Source organism: Vanacampus margaritifer, chromosome 3 (genome assembly GCF_051991255.1).
Source record: "Vanacampus margaritifer isolate UIUO_Vmar chromosome 3, RoL_Vmar_1.0, whole genome shotgun sequence".
In the NCBI taxonomy this organism is placed as follows: Eukaryota; Metazoa; Chordata; class Actinopteri; order Syngnathiformes; family Syngnathidae; genus Vanacampus; species Vanacampus margaritifer.
Genome location: NC_135434.1, coordinates 4,238,738 through 4,259,065, shown reverse-complemented (window position 1 = coordinate 4,259,065; position 20,328 = coordinate 4,238,738). Strand labels below are relative to the sequence as shown.

The following is a 20,328-nucleotide window of genomic DNA, read 5'->3' as shown; positions in this document are numbered from 1 at the left end:
ATTAAAATCACGTCTTCCTTCGCTAATCATACGAATCCTTTGTTGAGTGTTTACATGCAACTATAATGCACGTCTACAACTGTTTGTTGACGTCCTCGGTCAATGATCTGCGGAAAAATGTTTTATTTCCAAGGAGGTGGGGTGCTGGAGGACCCTCTAGCTGAATGGATGGAGGAGAAGTCGAGTGGCATCTTTGTCATGGTAATGTTAAGCACATAATAGTTGAGCGGGACAATGGCGAGGCACTTCATTCTTTCAGGCCGGCTTGACACCTCTGGAGAGGCGAGCGGCGGGGAAGCATGTGGGAAACGATCTTGCCTCTGCCTCCAAATCCTGGCAAGAGATGCTTTTGTGAAATGATCTTTTTCCATGAGTAATTGCCATTTCGGCCTCCATGTGACGGTGCAACAAAAAAACAAAGTGAAAAGGCCAGTTTTTGTCGCCAAAGTGTTCTTTAATGTTGTGTGCGTCAAAAAGTCCCCTCGCAAAAAAGTTTCCCCGCCATCGTGCAGTATCAGCGTGCAGTCCGCCGTGCAGTGTTCCAGCAGGAGAAAGGCTCAGGAGCCCAGCATGTCCTCCCCTCCTCCTCCATTCTCCTCCTCCTCCTCGTCTTTATTTTGCCTCTCACACTCACACAAGCAGATTCGACACTTATAGGAAAAAAGCACAGCATGCACATAATAATGTGCAGGGTGTAAATGGATGAACGTGGAAAAAGGGAAAACCTAAAAAAAAATAACTGCTCTGGTTCTTGTCATGAAAATGGAAATGAACTCGCAGTTGAGTCCAGAAGTTGGACTGAGTTACACTTAAGGCCTTTATTCTACTATTTGAACTAAAACTAGACAAAGTGGAATTTCTGCAGAATTTGCGTGGGAATGCTGAATGCTATTAGCTGAATGCTATTAGCTGAATGCTATTAGCTGAATGCTAAGATGTAAATGCATGTGCTTAAATCATTTCAGTGAAATTATAATCGATTTTCTGATAATGATTGTAAGTTATTGTAATAGATTTTTGGTTAGTTGTGTTTTTTATTTGAGAGGTTTCACAAACATTTCAATAGCAATTTGGGAGTTACAGGGAGGTGTTTCCAATTTTAGGAGGCAAAAGTCTTTTGACACCACTGTAGTACAACTGTAAAAATAACACCCACTTTGGATGACACCCAGGGGGCACTAAACCCCTTGACCCCCACCACCAACCCCATGTAAAGGGAAAAAAATCGTTTAAAATGTTTGGGGGGAGAGATTTCAGATAATCTACAATACCGAAATAATCTATTTCAAGCATTATCTGTATCTGTTAGAATCAGTCTTTATCAATTAGTTTTTGCTATGCCCCCCCTGCCCCTGAAGGGTGTATATTAAAAATCCATACTTTTGCGTGTCCAATAAATCAAATGATGAGATAAGACATGAACAGAGTCCCTGCGCAAGGATGATTTATTCCGGAGATCTCCAGTCACGTCATTGAATAGAACTCAAAGCAGTTTCAGATCAATAATGCCCCTCCTCCTTCGAAGAGCCAGCTTTTTATTACAATCAAGTCTAAAAGAAAAATGCCTCTTCCTCCTCCTCCTCATGAATAAGTAAATATGTTATATAAGAGAAGAAAACAGATTACAAAAACAGAATTCTCAGTTGCACCTGTGTTCATTCTTTTTAGACAAAATATACTTTCAGGGCACTTCTCGTACTTCTTCCCATAACAAAATCTCACAAGCAAGTTGAACTCGACAGCTCCTAATGTAGTATAGTTGTAGGAGTGCGCGCTCTCTCACGAACAGAATGTGTTTTCCCACAGAACACTGAGAAGGAACTTCTAGACCAAACAATGTGTACTATCTTAGGTTAAGGTCAAATTATACTGAGTTCAACACTATTTTACCTACTTCACATCTATAAAACATTTCAACATGGTTAATATATGAAATAAAGAATTAAAAATGTTAATAATGTATAACACCCCCCAGGAGGAAGAAAATATTTTCCTCCCAAACCCTCTAAATAATAGAATTTTCATTTGTCTGTAAAACCGCTGTAAGTACGCCTCTGCAGAGGAGCTAATACTCCTTGCGCACTCTCTGACAAGGAGCGCGCCACTGCCACCTACTGTAGTGGATGTGCAATTACACTTTATATTTAAAAAAAAGTAAACAAACAAAAAGGCATACAGTATTCCCTGGGGTCCCAACCGCCTTTCCTGGCATTGCTGCCCTGGGGGCCCGCTTCTCAATTTGAGAAGAACTGGATTAAATGGTAGTCAGCACACAGATGGCACCATTCAAAAGTGACCCCAAATCAAATTTCAAATGTTCTAGTAGCGTTCCTGGTATTTGTTGTTGATTCAGAAGCACTTTGAAAAGTGTCTGGCGTTTGAGCGATTGGTTCATTCTGAACACGGCCACGGGGTGTGCACACTTTTGCAATGATATTATTTCAAGTGTTAATTTTTACTTTCCGTCTTGATAATGTTATAGGTCACATAATGGTGGAAGAATTTTTAGAATTTTTTATTTTATTTTTATTTTTTAAATAAAACCTCCCGTTTGAACAGGGGTGTGTAGACTTTTTATATCCACTGTATGTTAACATCAGTTTTTTCGTTCTCTCCCGGCCGCCCAACCAAAACGACCCGCACGTCACCACCCGTGCGGATGTCCTCGCCCCCTCACCTCCAGCGCACCGTCGCAGGTCAATGTTTGCAAAACCGCAGCGGTCTCTCGCCGTCGATGTTGCGGTTGGAAGCCGCATGCGGCCTGCTTCTAATAAAGAACTCCAATAATCCCCGCGACCATTTTGTCAAGCGAGTCGGAGCTAAAATTCATGTTTTCGTTTGGATCCCGGCTCAATAAGTTAGCCTGAGGACAAGGCAAAAATAATTACCAGGACTTTATTACTCATAGGGATACTCCAGCACATGGAATGTTTAACCTTAGCCCCACTTTTGCTTGCAATGTTTTCACTTAAGTCTTGGCATCTGTTTGGGGTGACGTTTTTTTCCCCCCTTGTTGAGGTAAATGAAAAACTGACATGGAATGTGATCTCAGCAGGAGTTTTTGCCCCCTTCTCCCCAAAACTCCAAAGTGTTCCAGTTTGTTCTCTTAAAATGAGTCCTGCGTCCACAGCGTTGCTTGCGTTTTTACTTTTTAGGAGTACTCGCCTATAATCCATCAAAAGGTCAGAGCTTCTCAACTGCAGTCCTCGTGTGTCAGTTTTTCCATACTCATTCATCTTTATTGGAAGGTCAGCTGAACCTATAAAGTTGAATACAAATATGGAAGTCGAATTGCAGTTGGGGGGAAAAAATGCAAATGACTGAATGATTAAGCATGATGTCATGAGAGGTGAGAGTGAGTCATAATGTGCAAGTCTCAAGGCAGGGATCCTGGAGGTTGAAGTAAGTTATTTTAAGCTAAAAACGAAAAAACGGTAAAAAAAAAAAAAAAAAAGTGAATATGAGACGCACTCCATTGACCAATTGAATGGAATGACAACGTGCTAGCTAAACTGTGACGTTAGCTTACCTGTTCTTTGTGGGGTTTGTAGTGATGAATGAAAGTTAGACGTTGTGTTTTCATTCTGTGAGTTGCAAACTATTGACTTAATTTTGCCAACGTGATCGACCAGATAATTGAATTCAAATTGAATGATCTTTGGAGCCACTCCCGTCACTGTTGATGCTTCACACCAGCATGTACGCAGTAATGCTAACTGGGTTGCTAGGTTGGCGTGAATGGAAAAAACAATAAAGTTTTTCATTCTTTCTTTCCTTTCTTTCTTTATTTCTTTCTTTCTTTCTTTTTTTCTAAAGTTCTAAAAATGGCAACTCAAGTCTGACTTGAGTGAAGACACATGACTCAAGTCCCCCATCTGTGCATTAGTGTTCACTTCAGCAAAGGATTAACTCCTCCCTCCCTTCCTGCAAAGGAAAGCTGTGTTAAAATTCATATTTCCAACCACAAATCAGATGACAAGTCAAGTCACGTAGTTTAAATTCAATTCATGTCGGTCCCGAGTTTTTGGCGAACAAGTTGCGAGTTCTAAAAAATGGCAACTCAAGTCTGACTTGAGTGAAGTCACCTGACTCAAGTCCCCCCGTCTCTGCATTAGTGTTCACTTCAGCAAAGGATTAACTCTCTGTGGCACGTTCAAAAGTTGGTCCACCTTCAACAAGTGGGATTAAGACAAGGACATGGGAAGAGAAGAACGAGAATGTACAGTATGCTGGAAGTTATGCAACATGTCACAGCTCAGGGGCCAAATACGGCCCGTCACATTTTTTTTTTGTGGCCCTCTAAAGCAAAAAAAAAAAAAAAAAAAAGTATGTCTACTATCTGATTGTTGATTCTTACCTTAAATTTAATTTAACATTCGATACAGAACAAAACTGTCAAAAATTGCCACCATCTTCCTCTCTTTAGCCCGCCTAAAATACCAATCTTCAACCCAATCTACTAACTCATAATATTTCACTCATTTTGCTCTCAAAAATGTTGTCTGTTTTCATTGTTTTCCTATGAGAATTATCTTTTAAAATCCCAACAAATCGGAGGTCACCGATTGTGTTTGTCCTCGGAGGTTCCACTGGCGTTATTTAGCCGTATTTCTCGCAGCCGATGTTTTTGGGTGGTGGCTCCGTGAAGGCTCATGTGCAGAAAGTGATGTCGAAAAGGTTGGACAGTTGGAATGGCTGAGACGTCGATGGAGGAGGAGGAGGAGGCGGAACTGAGATGGAAAGTTCATTTGAAAGGATTTGGAAATAATCCCCTGAAGTTACCACAGTGTAGGGTGGAATGGGCTCCAACTTGACCCGCTGTGCGCTTCCCCGCTGTAGTCGTGCATGTATTCTGAGGGGTGCATGTAAAAGAAGTGTTTTGTCTTGTTTTCTGAGATTTTTGATTGCAGTAGTAGTAGTAGTTGTCGATTACACGATTATGTCAGTCAAAAGACTAAACGGGGACCAGGGAAAGACCATGGTTTCTGCCTGGCTCTCATTAGCAGCTTTGCAGGAAGACATTCTAGCCAGCCTTGTTGTTTTTCTCCCTTCTATTTCAGCTGCCACTTTGATTTCATCATGCAAGACCACTGCTGGGTTCACAACCCTTTGAAATGAGCAAACGGCCTGTAATCCAGTTACCCGAGCTGCAGGCCCACTCCTCGGGTCCTGAGACAAAACCTGCAGCACTAATCCCACTGTCACTAGGAGGAACGCTTTGCTACCTGACTGGCGGTGGCAGCCATTTCGAATATTCCCTGTTTAAAAATGTCGCTGTGGAGCGTTGGACAAAAGGGGGGCTAAAGTTGCTCTTCGTAGTTTTTTTTTGTAAAAATGTTTCCTTTTTTTACCCTTTAGTTATAATTGGATATCATAGAGAAAGGCTTGACGAAATACTGTACCAAAATCTACACCGCACAGCATAGCATGTTCGAGAGGTACTACAAGACGAGAACTCGCGCAAGTAAACAACAGCCATAGATATAAATAGGTCCAATACGACAAACTTATTTTGAACTGCATACCTACATTGATGCTAAGCTAATGGCCACGCTTTCCTGCCAACATGGCCGCCTCTTAGACATGATCAACAGCAGCCATTTCTGGAACTAACAGACTTTGACAACTACTGTACTACTGGGCATTTTGAATGTACTTGGCACTATTTTCCATCCGTTTGTCCGGAAGTGACTAAGACATTATTGCATGTGTACTGTAGATATGATATACTATATGTGTGAACTGGTGGTTAGTGTTTGTTTACCTTAAATGGTAACCGCTATTGCGCTAATGCTAATCGTGATTGCTAACTGTTTAGCATAGCGTGCTAGTAGCACTTAAACAGATTCTGACTGTTTGGGAGAAAAATTCAAAGTGTTATCTTCAAAAAGAGACCAAAACTATGCTGATACTCCAAATGGTTCAAAAACAGCTTCAGATTGACTTTGGGTGCACCTTTTTTAGGCGTTTTTGGCAAAAAAAGGCAGGAATGTTAAGGGGTTAATTAACCCCTGTTAGTTCATGCACTAAAGATAATACGTGCACCGTATTTTTCGCATTATAAGGCGCACCTTCAATGAATGGCCTTTTTTTTTTTTTTTTTAAAAAAAGGGTTCCTTATATAAGGCGCACTGCATTATAAGGCGCACAGAATAGTAGCTACTGTAATGGCTGGTGTTGCGTTAAGCATCCACTAGATGGAGCTTAATTAACCAATATTGAGCCACATATAAGGCACATTGGATTATAAGGTGCACTGTTGGTTTTTGGGAAAAATTAAGGCCTTTAGGTGCACCTTATAGTATGGAAAATACGGTAGTTAAAATAGGGTATGATTCTGATTCGAAATGATTTGATTGACAATGATTTTTGCTTCAATTTATAAATGTGCAAAGAATCGTAATGATCCAAAGTACTTCAGTCTGACTCGCTAATGCTAATTAGTGCGATACTTGGGGCACTTTTATCATTCAAAAGAACGTCTCCACACTGCAAAAAAAACAACTTTTATTGGAATAACTTGATCGTGACTTTTTCCTTCTACTCTCTAATGTGGCTACAACTTAACAGTGTAATAGACCTAAGTGTCTAAATCGAGTACAACATGAACAGCGCTCCTAATAAAGGCACACACAAACAAAGGCAAGACAGTATAAAATAATCGATTTTGGGACATTTAAAATTGATTCTGAATCGTACTAAATGAGAATCTTGTGAGAATTGATTTTTTTTTGTCACACCCCTACAAAATAACGTGAAAAGACGCAGCTGAGAAATCAAATGTATTCAAGGGAGGCTTCTTTAGTAAGTAGTAAGTATCTTCCTCAAACTGTTCAAATTGTCCTCCAATACATTTGCCTATCAAGTGTAAATGAGGTTTTGTTTGCTTGCGGGGCTTCTGGAGTTCAGGGGGACATTCCCAGCATGTTCACATACGTCACTTATAGAGGAACCCGAGTGTTTTCTTTTTACTTTGACCACAAGGCAAACAGCTTCAGCCGCAGATAAACAAAACATGAGGGAAGGGGCCACACGCCGAGCGGCAGTCCAACAAGATGCACACAAACAATCCGCCACTGACTTTGTGTGCGTCAACAGAACTTTCTGATTACTTAAGAAAAACAAGTCATCGGCGCTGGATGGTTACGCATTGCATTAAGGGGTGTGTTTTATTCCTCCAACCCCGGCAGCCTAAAGCCTAGCCTAACCCTAACCCCTTTGCGAGAGGCCCATACTTTTCAAGGAATACGAGGGGAGGGGGTAGGAGATAATGGCAGTGGGGGGGGGGGGGTGCGGGGATGAGAGAAAGAGACAGAGAGTGGAAAACACAAAACTTGCTGACACGGGGCATAACTTAATTTCCACGGTAGGGGGACAGCTGTGCAGTGTAATCTGCCATGGCAGCCCATTCACACTTCAATGGCAGGCTTGACCCGCCAAGGAAAACTGGAACCACAGCCAGCTCATTCCCACTGAAGGAGGTGCTGACCGGGCCACCATTTATGGGCTTGTCTTAAAGAAACATACCCCTCTCGCTTGTTATTGATGACACGCACACCCTTCCACGCTCAGACACACGCACACACACACATCCACAGAAGGAATTTCTTAACAACTCTGACGTCTCGAGAGGCCATTAAAATATGTATGAATATCACATTACGCTTTTAACAAAGCTCTTTTAAATCACTCCAATTGTCACTAATTGTGTTAAAATGGCGTTAATTAGCCACTCAAAACACCTGTAACTTAAAACGTCTTTCCCCTATTCAAATGAGTGGAAATGCCATTAATCCAGAAAAAGATTTTTTATTTTTTTGTAATGAAAAATAGGACTTTATAAAATTGTGCGTACAAAAAAAAAAGACTCAATTACATATAATATAAAGAATGATACCGTTTTTTAAATGCTGCATTTCATTTCAGTGTGCTGCTGCTGCTGGTGTGCCTGCATCGGCCACTGGGAGGCAGTATAAGGCAGACACATCCAAAGAAGAAGACTTCTTCTTCTACTACTACTACTGCTACTACTCACACTGACTTAGTAGACAATGTAATATTAGTAATTTTTTCGTGAAGATAAAGAATAGTTTGATGTTATGATGATTAAAACTAAAATTAGCATGTGGATTCCACACTTTGTTTCATTAGCACATTGTTTTGTTCTAACTAATCTTTAGATAATGAAATACTGATGTTCTTTAAACGTTTGATGTTAGTAGGGATGTTGCTTAAAAGATTCTAAAACCACAACTGTCGATGCTAACAGTTAGCAGGGCAATGACATTTTCCATTACATTAGCATGAAGCTAGCAAGTCGTGCTTAAGGCAACGTTTGGTTGTTTAAATACACTATGTGGAATTCCCTTTGTCTTAAGTGGATGGTAAACGACAACTGGCAGTGGCATTAAAGCAAAAATAAATAAATACATTTCCCCAGTAGATCTCAGTACTGCATGTTTCAACATGAGGTATGACGCTAGGAGTGCAGCGCTAAATTCGGAGTTGCCTCTACACTTTAAAAAAAAAAAATGCTTAAAAATTTGTGATATGACAAGAATAGTTTCTCTGTCGATCTGTAAAGTCAATATCTTCCAATGATGATCTCAACATGTTTTAATGGCTGTTTTGCCCGAAAGTGCTCTGTTTTTGACTGGCGACCAGTTGACTGTGTAGTCCGCCTTTCGCCCCAAGTCAGCTGGGATCGGCTCCAGCTCACCCACGACTCTAATGAGGACAAGCGCTATAGAAAATAGACGGATGGATGGATAGCTCTACATGCTTTATATGCTAATCTACCTCATATGGCCACAAAGTGTAAGGACAGCCCTCCTCCTCAGGCTTACAAAAGTTGGCCAATTAGATGGAAGTTTGGGGAGGGGGAAGTTGGGGGATTCCCCCCCCCCCTCTCCGTTCTCCCCCAATTAGGTGGTCCAACACAATCTAATGAGATTCTAAGACCAGTTTTGCACTGCAAAGATAATGTACAGATTTGATTGACACTGTCAAAAAGTTGTGTTTATTATTGTGTGTGTTTTTTTTAAATTATTTTTGTTCTTTTTAAACAGCATAGTGGAATAGACACTAGTTTGACGGACTTGATGGCTACCAGTGCTGTAATATGCACACCAGGCCAGTAGTTGGCGATAAAGAAAAACTGCTGGCGAATGATGGACCGGCAACATTTATTGCTGCTTCATTAACTGGAAACAGGGAAATGAGCATGCCACTTTTCAATGGAGCTAGCTAGCTTCCTTGCAGGTAAAAAAAAGAATCAGGGAGCTAGCTAGCTAGCATCTAGGGCTAAAGCCAAACTGGCAGGCTAGCTAGCTCCCTAGCAGGTAAACAAACACCCGGGGAGCTAGCTAGCTAGCACCTGGGGCTAAAGCCAAACTGTGGCAGGGTTTTTACTTTCTGGACCTGGATTTGCCACCTCTGGTTGTTCGCAAACTACTTGGTGCGATGATGATATTGAATCCCTCTCAGAAATCCATTGGTCTCGTCACAGCCTCACTCCAACAACTCGGCAAACTTAAATATGTAAATGGGAATGTGCTTTCACCCCCAAATGAATAATGAGGCCGTAGCTCGGGAGTTGCGGGGAGTTAATAGTTTGGCTGTGGAAGTCAATAGGGGCCGGGATCTCACTCCATTAAGCTGACCCCCAGGGCCACGCATTCATCCCTCACACATTCATTTCCTCCTTTTATGCTGCCTGCCTGTGTGAGCGCAGCGCAGGCAGGAGCGTGGGCTCACGCAGGCCGGCCTCTTGCACAGACTGTAGGTCATAAATATGTTGGCTATGCTGTGTGAGCTCGGGCGGCTTTGTTAAGCCAAACACAAACGGGAGCCTTCAAAGTAATTAATGAAAAGGCAGGCGTGGGACAGAAGACGCTTTGAATGCCAACACACAGCTGAGTTAAGTCTCTTTGGAGAGCGAGTGTGTGTGGGTTAGTCGGACTCCCGTACCTTTTGAAATGTTTAATAACAGATCTTATCTGTTGGGTCAATGCTTTAGTGTTCCCTGACACCACACATGAAACCGCTTCTCTCAACAGTGGCTGTGTTATGTGAAAACTTGCAGAGGTATTGGTATATTACGGAAGCATATTGCATTCACTTGAAAAAAACAAAACAGCTCCTGTTTTTCTGACTAATTTTTTGGGGGAGCTTTGTTTGTTTTTTGAGTATTTTTTAAAATTTTCTGTTATTTCAGATTATTTTTTTTCTTTTTTACTGAATATTTTTCGTCAAAAAAATATTCATAAAAACAGGCTGATTTTTTTCAGAAAAACAGGGGGGATGTGTCAAGGTATTATTAAAAAACTCAAAAATTATTGAAAAAAACTGAAAAAAAATATTTAAAAAAAAACTGATTTTTTTTCCCGATACGCTTCAAATCCACCTCCTCTAAGCGTAAAAACGTTTTTTTTTTGCGAATTTTCGAACCTCTTTAGAATTTCTAGCTTTTCCATTCAGTTTTATTTTCGCATTTCTTGAAAATTCAAATAAAAATGGGTGGATGGAAACCCAACTAATGACTCAAATTCTGATTTGGCCTTCCTTTTCAGCAGCCAATTCGCTGCTACTCAATTCTAGTCACCACCTATTTGTGCTCAGCCCTCGTTTAAACATACATGGAATTTGTCTATGGTAGTTCAACTGAATTTAGAACGACAACTAAAAAGACACTATAGCTACAAAATATACATTTAGGACATAAACACACACACACACATGAGTCATTAACTCATTTGCTCCCAAAAACATTCAGTAACCTTCTATTTTAAATATTGCCATGGTCCCAAAAACGCATTTATACGTTTGTTTCTTTTTTAATGCTAGAGTATACAGAAGGCTTTGATGCAGCCTTTGACCTGAAGAGGTCGATTAAAGCAATGGTAGATGTTACAAAAAAACGGCCAGCTGGTGTCAGCAGACTATAAGAGATCAACCAGGGCCATGTTGCAAAAATCTCATTTACCCACAGTTTTCAAGAGGTTTGTGAATAATGATGAAACTTAGCTATATTCTAATGCTAATTGCTGCAAAACGGAAACAGATAGAAATATACTTTTTTTTCCTGATTAAAGAAGAGACCCTAATCTTTTTTTTTGGTAGGTTCCATAATTTTATAGCAATAGAACACAATGTTCTGCGGGGCTTGGAAAATCAGTCAAAATCCAGTAAAACAGCCAGGAGCGAAGGGGGTTGCTTCAGTAAAAACGGCTGGGAGTGAATGAATTAAGCATTACAAAATGCGGTAATACTAATCAAAGCCAAATGTCCAAATGATGCCGAGTGACGGACAAGTTTCTGCATTTCAGTTGCCAAAATAAGTTGAATGAAAAAGGTGTGCGCGAAAGTGATTGTAAGCGATCTGTGTATTCAGCAGATTAGCCCCTGATCTCTGTAAGCTTGAGTCCATTCACTGGGCTGGTCGAGGTCACTTTCTTTCCTGTTGTGTTCTCCCGCGGTGGCATTTGTAAACATCTTCAAGTGAAATCCCGAGAGCAAACACATCCCAGCCGAAGGTCGCCGGCAGGCTGCACTTCACCTCTGAGCGCAAGGAGGACGTCTCTGTTTAAGGTCCGACCGGGCCAAGGGAAGCGTGTGCTTTATGTAAACTGACACGTTTGCAGTTTCACGTGGCTCAGATGCTCCCTAAAATAACATTTTAAAGCAAGTATAATTCCAAAGTCTTTTGTTTCCTAAATTGTGAGTCTCAGTGGCAGAAAAAACTAAAACATGATGCATCAGACATGAGCTAAGCACATAATGAATAATCCCCACTTTTGGCTGCAAAAAGGGCCGCACAATGGTCCAGTTTAGTGAAGCAGCCCAGAGCAAGGCCGCTGATTCAGGGTCATCAATAAAGCCCTCTTTGTGCTTGCGTTCACAATGGAGCAGAGCAGCAAGGTTTTCACATGTCGCCGCTTCTCCCGTCTTCTTTTTTCAAGATGAATTTAATGCAGAAACTAAAATTAGGAAGTGGAGCCATTTGGGGTCACCAAGTAGGTCTTCGGTCACAAAATAACCCATTTCAAATTTCCTTTTGAGGTTAAAAATGGGCTAGTAAAATGCTAGATTTAAATGTTAAAATAAAACTGTACGGAAAAGCATCTTTTCCTCTTTTTATGAAGTACTATTCGGGTTACAGCGAACAAGTAAATTTACAGTATGAGGTTAAAGTCATAATATTACAAGAATAAAGTAGTTTAGTTTTTATAGGGAAAACTATTTGTGTAAGTTCTAGCAAAAATCTTTTCATTTTCAATATAAAAATTGCAATTATGCAAATAAAGTTTTATAATATTTGGAAAACATTTTTTTTTGGGGGGTGGGGGGGTGGGTAAAGTTGCAATATTACAAGAATAAAGTTGTATTACCCAAATGCTTTGGAGAAAAAATGGCATAATTTCAAGTCCTAGTTCAACTTGGAAAGTTAAAAATCATGTGAAGAAAAATCTGACGTTATTGCGGCAAAATAGTGTTTCATTTCATGCTTATAGTATCATGACTTTATTCCAAAAAAATGCCTCTTTTTTTTTTTTAATGTAGAAAATATACAACTTCCAACTTTGCTATCGTAATATTAAGCCTTTGATCTGAAAAAGGACTTTTACCTCAATCAAATATGACTTTTTTCTCATACGGTTATGATTTTAGTCTCGTCTTGTAACTTCTCCATTAAAAAAAAAAAAACAACTTCAATAAGAAACAGAGAACGTATAAGTTTAAATTGTTCCATTTGTGTCTCTGTGTTTGTGTGTCACGGGGGGGGGGGGGGTAAAGCAGGACACATAGGAGTGAAAGAGAACAGATGTAAGATCTGCGACGACAGAGGGAGTGTTTTTTGTGTGTGTATCAGTAGAAGAGAGGAAGCACACATGGTGTCGAGTCTCAAACTACAGAAAATAATGAGAAAAAGCAAGGGAGTATTTTTGACATGTTAGGAAATACTGTATAAAATTGCTTTCTTGCTGACAGATTGATGACACGTGCTTCAGATAGTTAGCCGAGTTTAGCTTAGCTACACTAGTGTGCTTAGTTTAGCTAAACTAAGCTACGGTAATATAAGCCAAGTTAAGCGTCAGTAATTAGTTTGGACAGAAATAGCGTCAACAACATCAATCAAGAAGTGTCAAAATCACAAATTGTACATAGCATTAGCCAACCAAAAAATGTGTTACTGAATTAAACTCTTGCCGAAAACGATTTTTAACATGTTATGAAATGCTGTATAAAATTGCTTGATGCCACATGCTTCAGATAGTTAGCCTAGTTTAGCTTGGCTACACTAGTGTGTTTAGTTAAGCTAAGCTAAACTACGGTAAGCTAAACGTCTGTAGTTGGTTTGGACAGAAACAGCTTCAACAAGACCAACCAAGAAGTGTCAAAATCACGAACAGAAACATACTGTTCATAGCTTTAGCCAACCCAAAAATTCGTTACCAAATTAAACTCTTGCCTAAAACGATTTGTTGGCTAGCAGCGATATGGGGCATTCCTGTCCTCAGTTTGGAAGTTATTGTTTGATTGCATCACGACCTGCTGGGTGACAAAGTTCTACTTTGAACAATGTGTACATGTACAATAACATGTAGGCAATTTTAAATGGATTATTCTGGATGAAACTAAATCAGCCATTCTTTGCAGGACTGAAGCGCCTGTTGTGGATCAGCCAGCCTGACAGTTCCGGGTCAGCAACAGTGGAGGAGAACCTCTGGAAGCCGCTGTTTTCTCTTCAGATACCCAACCTCCATTCACGGACGCAACACGGAAAAGGTGAAAACTTTAGTATATTGTCAATATCAACAAAATTGGTTTCGTTTGTGTGTGTTGAAAACTTCCTATGAGGGGCCGTTACCTTTCCATAGCTGAATGTTTCACTGAAAATGGATGGACGGATTGACGAAGATCTACATAGAGCTCAGCTCAACTTTATTTCTATAGCGGTATAGTAAAGGTTTATAAATGTGTTTCCTATTATTTGTTAGCATTAGCTTTAAGCTAGTTGACTTGAGTCAAGTCAAGTCAACTTTATTTATAAAGCACCTTATCATGTAAAGAAACAACTCAAAGTGCTTTACACATAAAAAAAAAGGCTAATGTGCGTGCTTGTTTTAAACACGAGATGTCATTCTAATAGCTTTCAATTTCCTATCTATCTATCTATCTATCTATCTATCTATCTATCTATCTATCTATCTATCTATCTATCTATCTATCTATCTATCTATCTATCTATCTATCTATCTATCTATCTATTTATCCATCTATCTATCTAGTGATTAAACTAAATATCTATTAGCTAGCAATGTAGCTTAATATCGAGCTAGCGATTAAACTAAATATCTATTAGCTAGCAATGTAGCTTAATATCGAGCTAGCGATTTAAGCAAGACTCTGTTGGCTACTCATGATAACTGTCCCTCAGTTAAAGAGAAAGTCAACTCTAAGACATTTTTGGCACAATAATGTGTTCTATGCAGCCCCACTGGTCTAAATATTGTTTTCTGGTCAATATTGTGTTAGTGGAATATGAGTTAAGCGGCAAAATCCAAACGTTTTTATCCATTTCAGGGGGCGGCCATTTTGCCACTTGCTGTCAATCTGAAGATGACATCAGTGTTGCTCCGGGCTCAGGTAACAACCAATCACAGCTCAGCGTCAGAAAACAGGTGAGCTGTGAAATGGCTGGATATTGCTTCATAACTCTTAATCCACAAATATAATATTAATCAGAATGTCATGTTTAGACCAGTGAAGTCACATATAACATATTATTATCAAGAAATGTTTAAGGTTGACTTCCACTTTAAATGTTTGTTCTGGATGAGCATAATCCAAAACATAAATTAGTGTCGTATAATTACGAGAAACACCGCAAAAGAAACCCAGGTTGTCTTTTTGGCTAAATCGAGATCGTGAAACACAAAAGGCTCAAAGTGCATTTGTTGTGTAACGGATGTCAATATTTCGAAGCGTGTGTGAAGCTACAGCTGCTCCCGTGGCAGCAGGCAAAGGGATAACATCATTCATGCTATCCAACAAACCTTTTCACATGTTTTAGTTGAACAATCGGCGTCAGTCAGGTCCGCGTTGTGGGATGTGCTGCTCTCAATACTCTCCTGTGTGTTTTTTTTTTGTTTTGTTTTTCATGACAAGAGGATTTATGGACCAGGAAATCAGTGTCGGATTTTCAAAACCAAACACTTAATGTAGGGTTTATGTTTTTTAATGCAAGTGGCACTGCCTGGAGAGAAGATATACGACTTCCCCCATAGCCCCGAGAAGCGTCGACAAAACCCAAAAGGACGTCTTTGTCGTCCATTTGGGTGGCACCACCTCGCCCCGAGGCATTCACGGCCGCGGTCCGATTGTCCGCGCCGGGCTGTCAGGTCTTGTCTTTTCTTTGCGCGACGCTCAAAAGGGCTTCTTCTCGTCAGACTTTTTTTTTTTGCGCCCGAGGCGACAAATCGAAGAACTGTCTCATTTCTCTGCGGCCCGGCTCGTTTTACAAGCGCCCCTCAGCGGAGTATCAGCTTCCAGAGGGTCCTTGGCCTTTGTTTGGGGAGAAGGAAACAACAGCTGTTGCTTTCACAGGATTTCTGAACCCGGAGTTCTTGTGCAAGGGTGGGGGAAGCCCTTTTTTCCACTCTTTAAAACAAAAAAATCTCCTTTTTGCCAACGAACCAGCACTACCAGCGGAGCTTTTTGTCCAGCGTCGCTCTCTCACTTATACAAGCAGGCGAGGTCAACTCCCGAGTCGTTCTCCCAAGTTCACCTGTTTCATTATGAGCGGCGATGAAGGACACAGTCAGAATTCTCTTCCAATTATTGTGCCAAGGAGCCTCCTGCTTCCCCTCCGTCCACCTGCTGACAGATTTGCTAAATGAGTCCCGGCCAGGAATGTTAATCAGAGAATCCGACATGTTGCTGGATATTTGGCCGGCCGCCCTCTCGGCGGGCCCCTTCAACAGGTGGCCTTCTTGTCTCTGCGGAGCAGATCTCACGTCGGCACTCTGTTACATGTTAAAGCCCCTGGAAATGAGATTTGACGGGAAAAAAATGAAATCAAAGAAACAAAATGTTGCTGTGTCTTACTCTTCGCAGTTACTAGTGGGGTTTCCATCCACCCATGTTTTATTCGAGTTTTCAAGAAATGTGGAAATAAAACTGAATGAAAACGCGAGAAATTCGAATAAAGGGTACAAAATTTGCAAAAAAAAAGTTTTTACGCTTGAAGCGTATCGGAAAAAGGAAGATTTTGGCGATGGAAATAGGTTTTGCAAATAAACACTCACAAGACCGGATATCAAGTCACACGTACGTTTGTAGTCACAAAGCAATGTCAGACGATAAAGTAAAGGAATGTTTGGGGTTGGACGACCAAACCAAATTTTGGGGGGAATTAATTAAATTAGCAAATATGAAAGCAATTTTAGATGAAAACAGCAAAGAAACGCTACGGTTTAGAAAGAATTACAAAAGCAAACTCGTATGATGTCATCGCACGGCGCAGTCGCTTCCTGTTTTTCTTCTTCTTTTAAATTACTGGTGGATCACATCTCCATGATGGTGTATAGCGCCACCTACAGCGACGGAGTCCTTTCTCAATATTCGCAAAAGAAGAACGGATGGAAACGGGCATAAGTCCGTTTTGCGCATTTTCAGTAAATTTGCTTAAAAATTTTGAAACAATTTGGATGGAAACCTGACTAATTTTTTATCATGAAGAAATAAACTAATCACTATTTTGAGGGGGAAAAAAAAACACAAATGATTGATACCTCCTTAAGAATGTTTCTAATGGTTAGTGCCTGGATTCGTACACCAAATCCACATTTGCATTTTGTTTACCATTTAAACACTGATCAAATCAATTTGAATGGGTTACTAATTATACTTTTGCCGAAAGACACCTCGTAGTCCAAAAAATAAAATAAAAAAATCATCTTAATGGTAAACGTTCTCTCTGCTCTATTTAGTAGCTTTAATTTGATCTTAATTCCTCCAAATATTTTCTCTCTCTTTGACACCCTTAAGTGGGTAAACCCATTGGAAGCCACAAGCCACAGAAGCCGATTGGCACAGTTCATCCGTCGTTTCTTGTCAGTGTGATGAATCGGCGGGGTCGTGCAGACAAACGAAGCCGAGAAGGCAGCCGAGGGATGAGCGATGCCGCCATATTTAATTGTCCAAGACAATAGCCTGTGGTAACTCTGCTGTAACTGCGAAATGTGATGTTTTTGTTTGTGGTTTGGCTGTGACAGGAGACGCTGTGAAGATCTGAGTCTGGCTTTCTCTGACAGTAGACTGCAGTCACAATGTTTTTTTTTTTTTTTCTTCATGTGGTTAGAGGATACATTTATCGTGTAGTTGAAGGGCCCTCAGGGATAATCATTATTATTGTACAATACGAGCTAATTGTAGAGTGCTAGTGTTGCAAGTTCTGTCATTTGCTGAGAAAACCACAATGTTTAGTTTTCACACTTGTAGCAGGTGAACAGGAGCTGTTGATATCTGTTTGATGGTGTGAAACATCCTTTAAGAAAGATCTTGTGAATTCACTTGAGTCATTCAGCAGCGAGACTCTGCTGAAAGCTTTCTTCCTTCTGTCGAACAAAACAAATGAAACTTGTTTCCTATCATCTTTATTTGAAACATTCAGGATTTTTAATCATATTTTTGAATTTACCAGTTTGAGCGGATTATTCTTAACTCATTCACTCCCAGCCATTTTCACTGAAGCAACCCCCTTCGCTCCAGGCTGTTTTACTGGATTTTGACTGAATTTGCAAGGCCCACAGAATATTGTGTTCTATTGCTAAAAAACAAGGAACCTACCAAAAGAAAGATTAAAAGTCTCTTCTTTCATCAGGAAAAAAAAAGTATATTTCTATCTGTTTCCGTTTTGCAGCAATTAGCATTAAAAAAAAAAAGTTTCATCATTATTCACAAATCTGTTTAAAACTGGGGAAAAGAGCTTGTTGCAACATGGCCCTGGTTGATCTCTTATACTCTGCTGCCACCTGCTGGCCGTTTTTTTTTATAACTACCATTGCCGTTACCATTCTCTTCAGTTCAGAGGCTGCATCAAAGCCTTCTGTTTGCTCTAGCATAAAAAAAACAAACATATCCCAAAGAATGTCTTTGGGAGCATGGTACTATTTAAAATAGAATGTATTTCTACGTTTTGAGAGCAAATGAGTTAATTACCAGAGGTGTGCAAAACCATCGTTTTATCGGCCCGTCATTGACGGATGCCCACCTTTCGGCAAGTGTGTCCGCATTTTCGGCGAGCACTTTATGACGCAAAGCCTCGAAAAAATACACACGGCTTATTCCATTTGCGTGTAGCATAACAGCTATATGCTGTTTCACCATGTTTGCTTCAAACACCCGGGCTCCACTATTAGCCGGCGGTTGAAGTCAACATGGTTTGGTTGTTTTAAAGGGATACTTGACTCATTGAGCCATTTTCAGCAGTAAAAAGTTTAGATTTTATCCAGAATGAATTTGATAACTTCATTATTTTTCATATACAATTGTTACTTTTAAGAAAAAAAATGTCCACTTGATGTCGACTAACGATGACATCGCCTGTGCTGAGGAAGTAGGTAATGACCAATCATGGCTCAGTTTGCTGATAAAACCCGGAAAACAGGTGAGCCATGATTGGTCGTTACCTACTTCCTCAGCACAAGGTGATGTTATCGTCAGTTGAGAGCAAGTGGAAAAAATTAGTTTTTAATGGTATTGATTGTTCATGAAAAAGAATGAAGTTATCAAATTAATGAGAGGAGCTGCGGTCACACGGACTCTTTTATCTCTCTAACCTTTTGCTTTATAATCTTGGACCCCGTCAGAAAACTCCATTTGTTCCTTTATTTGTTTATTATTTTTCCCCGCCTGTGGGAGACTTATTATTATTATTATTATTATTATTATTATTATTATTTATTTATTTATTTATTTATTTATTTATTTATTTATTTATTTATTAGCAAATGCCTTCCTAATGCTGTCACTTTCATCTAACGAGCAAACTTTGGTTTCACCTCACAGTATGTCAACAAAGCGAAGCGTGTTCGAGGAATTAAGAGCAATCAAAGGTGGCGACCGTAAAATAAAACGTTCGGATCTCCTCCTAAATCCCCTCACAACTGAGCTTTACTCAGCGGCCGCCAAAGTAAACTGCCTCGTCTTGCACCTTGAAAGCAAGCAGCACATACAGTGTACCAGCCTGGCAAAATCCCTGCAAAGCTCTTTGTTTGAAAAGCTATTTTCAATGGGAACTGCACTGTAAAAGATAAGTAATTATCCAAAGCTGGCTTATAAAGAAAGAAAAGATTACGCTGCAGGTCGCCCTGGTAGGTTTGTTAGTGTAGGAAAAGCGGCGGAGAAATTGTAACCAGGTGTGTTTGGCTTTGTAGTCTTCAGCAAGTTTATGTTGTTTTTGTTTAAGCAAACGCCAAAAAAAAAAATCAATTTGAGCACTAAAGTGAGGAAAGTGTTGAAAAGCCACTTTGGAGTCAAGAGAGACAAGAGGTGTACGCTACGTAAATATCAGGGAGCGCTTAGCATGCACGAAGGAGGTGAAACAGTGTGCGAACACACACTTAAGTGAAAACAGAGGACAAGTCCGATGTGGCCCGATTTAGAACTCTCAGATTCTTGGAGGGGAGAGTCCCGTGAAAGCCAATCATGTCGCATGATGCCGCACCACAGGAAATGGACTCCAAATCCTGCTGGGCTGCCTGAAGTCTTTTTGCTGACAGGCGAGCGCCACAAAATCATACCAAGACAGAAGGTGGGAACGTTTCAAAAAAGACATATTCGAACTCCCCCCTGCACGTCCAGTAACATTTGGTAAAAGAAGGTACAATATTCCAGCTCGCGGTTAAAGTCTGCTGCCAAACTTAACCGTAGAACAAAGAGAAATACATATTGTGTATTCGAAACAACAAAACAACACTACCTTAACTCTTTGACTGCCAGACGTTTTCAGAAAAGGGATGCCGTGGGTGCCAGCCGATTTAAGCATTTTGACTGATCTTTCAAGGTCCACAGAAAATTATGTGTTTGGACTATGGAAACACACATACTACCAAATGAAAGATTGGACTGTCATCTTTCATCAGAAAAAAAAAGTTTGTTTCTACCTCATTCCGTTTTTGAGTAATCAACAATAGAAAATGGTTAGTTTCACCTCTGTTTTGAAACAAACGTCTTTTAACGTCTTTGGCACTCCTCCATATGATTTTACTAAACGTTATTTAACGTTTTTGGCAGTCAAAGAGTTAAAAATGTCTTTTTAGC

At 40.2% G+C, this 20,328-nt stretch overlaps 1 protein-coding gene across 1 annotated transcript in view; it reads left to right on the top strand.

Annotated features, from left to right (window-relative positions):
- The window catches only part of LOC144048469 (uncharacterized), a 121,151-nt gene that overhangs the window by 52,118 nt on the left and 48,705 nt on the right, over positions 1-20,328 (top strand). The window contains exons 5-6 of the mRNA XM_077560480.1: positions 13,660-13,788; positions 14,587-14,649. Coding sequence (XP_077416606.1) covers positions 13,660-13,788; positions 14,587-14,649 — 192 coding nt within the window. The remainder of the gene's footprint in view (positions 1-13,659; positions 13,789-14,586; positions 14,650-20,328) is intronic.